At 50.5% G+C, this 5,682-nt stretch overlaps 1 protein-coding gene across 1 annotated transcript; it reads left to right on the forward strand.

The window, feature by feature from the left end:
* Nucleotides 1-1,074: 1,074 nt before the first annotated feature.
* LOC142854180 (interferon lambda-2-like) lies at nucleotides 1,075-3,137 on the forward strand. Its single transcript, XM_075979432.1, has 6 exons — nucleotides 1,075-1,200; nucleotides 1,422-1,550; nucleotides 2,445-2,588; nucleotides 2,687-2,773; nucleotides 2,857-2,883; nucleotides 3,039-3,137. The coding sequence occupies exons 1-6, from the start codon at nucleotides 1,075-1,077 to the stop codon at nucleotides 3,135-3,137; spliced, it is 612 nt and encodes a 203-aa protein (XP_075835547.1).
* Nucleotides 3,138-5,682: the final 2,545 nt, after the last annotated feature.

The raw sequence follows: 5,682 nt of genomic DNA on the forward strand, positions 1-5,682 counted from the left end.
GAAATCTGGGAGAGAAAGAAGTCAGAAAAGGAGGAGGACAACAAGGGTCAGCCACCCAGATACACAGCAAGCCATGGCATAAGAGTAAGGTTTACAGAAGTAAGAGAATGGAAAAATCTCAGAGGTAAAAGGTAGACGGGATAATTTAAGGAAAGTTGGCTAGAAACAAGCCACGCTAAGGCCAGACATTTATAATGAAGAATAAGTTTCCATATGTGATCTATTTGGGAGTTGGGTGGTGCCCCCCGCAAAAGATCAAAAACAACAGCACCCAGGTCCTCTACGAGATCAGTAAGGAATGTGGATCTCTTTTCCTTTTTTATCTTTGGTTTTTTGAGACAAGGTTTCTCTGTGTAGCTAGACTGTCCTGGAACTCGCTCTGTAGACCAGGCTAGCCTCAGACTCACAGAGATCCGCCTACTTCTGCCTCTCCAGTGCAGGGATTAAAGGCGTGCGCCACCACGGCCTGGCCAGGAATGGGGCTTTCTTACAGTCAAGGGTGCTCAGCTCCAAATTTCCTTCTATCAACGCCCTCACTCTACAGGAGTCTCCTTCCTCATACAGCCCACTGACTCACAGGCCTGCCTTTTCCCCAAACACCCTCAAGTACCCAGAAAGGAATCCTTTCCAGCTACCTCCCGACCATGACAACACCCAGAAAATAATCCTCACAACCGCAACAGCAATTACTCACTCGCAGGAATCTTCATGAGACATCCTTCTCAGTCAGAGAGCCTGTCCCACACCTGCCCACCCTCCACCTCCCGTTCCCACTGTGACCTTGAGCCTTCTGCCCATTCCCACTACTGTCCCCCTCCCATCTCCAATATATTCGATGTCCTGAAAGAGATGGTTTTGCAGACTCCCGACACTGGATTCTGTTTCTCTTTCCTTCCTGGAACAGCATCACACACCTGGCCACGCCCACACCTGCTCACCTACCTGGCCCAGGAATTGGCTCCATGCCTCTGGAGAGTAAATTTTGGTGTCCCTTCACCTCCTTTTCTCTTTGTACACATCATCAAGGCTGAAAAAGCAGAACCATGAAGCTCAGGGGACACTTGGGACTTGAGCATGGCTATACTATTGCTGCTGGGTCTGGTGACCATGATGCTGGGCTTGGCTACAGCTGGTCCTGTCCTTCCTTCCAAGCCCACTCCAGCCAGAACAGGCTGTCGCATTGGCATTTTCCAGTCTTTGGTGCATTGCTGTTACCATAATGGGCTACCCTCCATCTTTCCTACTGGGATGAAGATGGCAGCCTGGCACCGTGGGCTAACCTCTAACCTTCTGCTATCAGCTAGGCTTGAGTCTTCCAGCTATGACCTGTCTATCCCTCCCGCCAGGCCAAGAGTCACTCTTGCTGCTATGAACTAGGCCCTGTCTCTCCTGTGTGAGCTAACCTGTGTCTTTCTCTTCAGGAGGAACGGCTGCTCCGGAAGGATGTCCAGTGCAGTATCAGTCCCTGTCCCAGCCGCCAGAAACTGGAAGCCAGGGGAGGGTCACCCCCTTGCCCTATTGCTTCTGTCCCCAAACCCCGTGTCCCTCAAGTGCCTCCGCAGTCCCATGCTTATCTGGTTCCTTCAGCTCAGTCTCTTTTGGGGGGGCAGGAGGGACAGTGGGGTCTCACTATGTAGCCCAGGCTGGCCTCAGTCATGAGGTCCTGGAGACCCTCAGCCTCAGCGTCCTGACTACACTGGGATCATAGACACATGGCACTACACCTGACTCATATTTCTCTTCCTTCCTCACCCAGCCTGTCTGGCACCCGTGCCCAGTCCTGTTCTCTGCTTCTCCCTGTGGTCTCCTCTCTTACCCCGTTTCCCCTCACGCAGCCTCTCCCCTCTGCCCCTCATCTCTTAAGATGATCCTCTCCCAGCCTACGTTCCTCTCCATCCTCCATCTTTCCATACAGCCTTCTCCACCTCCCCTACCTCCCTATTCTGTTCTCTTCTCCCCGATCTACTAAAGCTCTGTGAGCCCAGAGTCCTGTTTGCTAGTCGCCTTTTGTTTGCCTTCACCCATCTCCTCCCTTCCTTTTTTCCTCACCTGGACCTTCCTCATCTGTATTCCTTCTCAAACACTCCTCATCTTTGGATCCCTCTTGTCCACATCTGTCTCCACCAAGTGTCCTGAACCACCTTCCCCCTGTATTGTATTCCCTACACAACCCGACTTGCCTCTGCCTTTTGGGGTTTGGGGCAGGTGTGTATGTGGTTATAGGAACTCAATTCAGGTCTCACACAGGCTAGGTAAGTACTCTACCACTGAGCCACACCCCAGCCCCTCACTGGGGGATTCTAGGCAGGGGCTCTACCACTGAGCTATGTCCCCAGGCCATCCTTGGAAGGTCTGGTCAAGCACTCTGAGCCACACTCTCAGCCATTACCTCAGCTCTCTTACCTGTTTCTCCTGATTACCTGTTATTTCTCGCCTCTTCTCAGGTCCAGGAGCGCCCCAAGGCCCTGCAGGCTGAGCTGACCCTGACACTGGAGGTCCTGGAGAACGTGACTGACTCAGCCCTGGGCCCCATCCTGCACCAGCCTCTTCACACACTGCGCCACATCCAGTCCCAGCTGCAGGCCTGTGTGAGTCCTGGGTCCCCGGCTCCTCCACACTGTGCCTCCAGCCACGGGGACTTCCTGTGTCCCAGCAGCAGGCTTACAGTCCCCTCCTCTGTCCACAGACACAGTCTCAGCCCACAGCAGAGCCTGGGTCCCAGAGTCACCACCTCTCCCGCTGGCTGCACAAGCTCCAGGAAGCCCAGGAGAAGGTGAGTCTGGAGAGGGGACCTGGATCTGCAGCACCTCGGAGCCCTGAGTCCCGGCAGCCCCTAAGCCAGCCCTGTCCTTTCAGGAGTCCCCCGGCTGCCTGGAGGCCTCTGTCACTTTTTTTTGTTTGTTTTGTTTTGTTTTTCGAGAAAGGGTTTCTCTGTGGTTTTGGAGCCTATCCTGGAACTAGCTTTTTGTAGACCAGGCTGGTCTCGAACTCACAGAGATCCGCCTGCCTCTGCCTCCCGAGTGCTGGGATTAAAGGAGTGCGCCACCACCGCCCGGCCGGCCTCTGTCACTTTCAACCTTGTCCGCCTGCTCATCCGGGACCCGGAGTGTGTGGCCGCGGGAGATCAGTGTGTGTGAGTGCAGTGGCCCGGCACAGCGCATCCAAGGCTCCGGATTTCACACTGGGTCCCACCCCTCCCTTATTTCCTCTCACTCTTTATTTATGAGGCTGTGGTCCAAGCTGGGTTTATTTTTCCTATTTTTATACAACATATGCAAATAAACAGCGAGGAGCTGGACCCTTCTGTGATCCTTGCGTGTGTGTTCATGTGTGGCTGTGGCATGCAGATGAGTGTGGATGACTGTGGTGCAGAGAACATTCGAGACTGTGCGTTTGTGTGTCTGTCTTCTGTGACACCTCTCCAAACCAGCAACTAACCAAAGATGTGTCACTGTGGCCTGTCCACATTCACACGTTTACAAACATGCTAATAAGTCTTTCTCTAGTCTGTATGTACCGTGTATCTCTCTTTTAAACGTCTCTGGGACAGATGGGGGGGTCTCTCTCATTCAGGAATCTGTCTCCTTATAATAAGTAATCAGAAAACCCAACACGAGCTGCAGAGGTTGGACAAGGGTGAGAACTTTAGGTTTGATCCCCAGCGCCCATGTAAAAAGGGAAAAAAAAAGATACAGCCAACTTTGGAAATGGACACAGGACAAGGATCCCTGGGGCTAGCTCTCCATCCAGTCTAGCAGTTGGTAAGCTTCAGATTTAGTTCTAGACCTTGGCTGAAAAATAAAGTGAGAAACAATTGAGAAGACACATAACACACATGTCAGGCCTCCATGCACTGGTACATGTCCGAGCAAGTACACACACATTAAAACATGCAGACTAGGGGCTGGAGAGACTGCTCAGCAGTTAGGAGCACTGGCTGCTCTTGCAGAGGACCTGAACTGGAATCCCAGCACCCACATGGTGGCTCACAACGTCACATACATAATTCTAGTCCGGGGATATGATGCTCTCTTCTGGCTTCCATGGGCATCAGACATACCCTTAGTGTATATACATATATGCTGGCACTTGTGTGTGCATAACATAAAAATAATCACATGCTTAAAAAAAGGTGGAGATCAATTCAGAAGACAACTGGTGTTGACCTTTGGCCTCCACATGCACATATAAGCTCATACACATGCATGCAAAGCACAGACACACATACATCTAAAGAAAACCCAACTTGGGGCTGGAGAGAGATGGCTCAGTGAGTTAAGAGTACTGGCTGATTTTCTAGAGGACCTGGTTTTAATTCCCAGCACCCACATGGCAGTTCACAGTTGTCTGTAGTTCCAGTTCCAGGGGATCCAACACCCTCACACCAACATGCAGGTAGACAGGCAAAACACCAATACACATAAAGTAAAAAAAGAAAAAAGAAAACCCAACTCATATGGCAGAAATAAAAAGAAATTTGTCATCACACATAAGAACATGTGCATTGCCGGGCAGTAATGGCACACACCTTTAATTCCAGAACTTGAGAGGCAGAGGCAGGAGGACCTCTGTGAGTTCGAGGCCAGCCTGATCTACAGAGTGAGTGCCAGGACAGTCAGGACTACACAGAGAAACCCTATCTCAAAAAAAAAATGTATTGCACTCCACAAGACTGTTCAGCACTAACACTGTGGACATGAGCTTGGTATCCAGGAACCACACAGTGGAAGGAAAGAACTTACCCTTACCCTCAACTCATGCTCTGATCCCCACAGCCACCCTAGACTGTGTACATTTTAAAATTATTATTACCTTCTGTGCATGGGTGTTCTGGTGTGTCTGTGCACCATGTACATGCAGTACCCACACTGCCAGAAGAGGGCATCGGATCCCCATAACTGTGGCTACAAAGGATTGTGAGCCACCGTGTGGGTTCAGGGACTCAAACCCAGGTCCCCTGGAAGAGAAGATAGTGCTCTTAACCACTGAGCCATCTCTCCAGTCCCCCAAATGTAATTAAATAAATACATAAATAAAAGAACATGTGTATTATTCTGGGTGTAATGGTGGGGCATGACTGCAATCTCGGCCCTGAGAAAGTGAGGGCCTGAGAATCAGCAGTTCACAGTCATCCAAAGCTACACAGCCTGGGCGACTTGATGTCATATCTCAAAAAAAAGCAGAGAGATGGTAAGGTGGTCAGGGCAACATTCTATTGTACACGGATCTTGCAACTTCATGCTTGCTTATATATGTGTGCTTGTGTGTGTTCATGTGCATGTAGATGTGCTTCTGTGTGAGTGCACCTGGAGGACAAAGGACCTCAGCTGCCACCCCTCAATGGCTGTCCACCTCGCTTTGTTTTACTTCCTAGTTGTCCTGTGGCTTGTCAATTAGGCTATGCTAGCTGTACGGTGAACACCACAGACCCTCCCATTTCTGCATCCCTGGTGGTGGATTACAAGCACATGCCGCCATGCCTGACTTCCCTCCACTCTGGAGAATCGAACTCGGGTCCTCATACTTGTGGGGCTAGCACTTTACCACCTGAGCCAGCCATCTCTCCAGCCCCAAGAGTGTATCGCTTCTATCATCAAAATATGGAAATAGTGAAACTCAGATAGATAGATAGATAGATAGATAGATAGATAGATAGATAGATGAAAGATAGATAGATGAAAG

This window comes from Microtus pennsylvanicus, chromosome 1 (genome assembly GCF_037038515.1).
Source record: "Microtus pennsylvanicus isolate mMicPen1 chromosome 1, mMicPen1.hap1, whole genome shotgun sequence".
NCBI classification, from domain to species: Eukaryota; Metazoa; Chordata; class Mammalia; order Rodentia; family Cricetidae; genus Microtus; species Microtus pennsylvanicus.

Coding starts and splice junctions, on each gene's coding strand:
- LOC142854180 (XM_075979432.1), top strand. CDS start 1,075: ATGGCTATACTATTGCTGCTGGGTCTGGTGACCATGATGCTGGGCTTG. Junction 1,551..2,444: donor CCAAACCCCGTGTCCCTCAA/GTGCCTCCGCAG, acceptor GCCTCTTCTCAG/GTCCAGGAGCGCCCCAAGGC. Junction 2,884..3,038: donor CCGGCTGCCTGGAGGCCTCT/GTCACTTTTTTT, acceptor GGATTAAAGGAG/TGCGCCACCACCGCCCGGCC.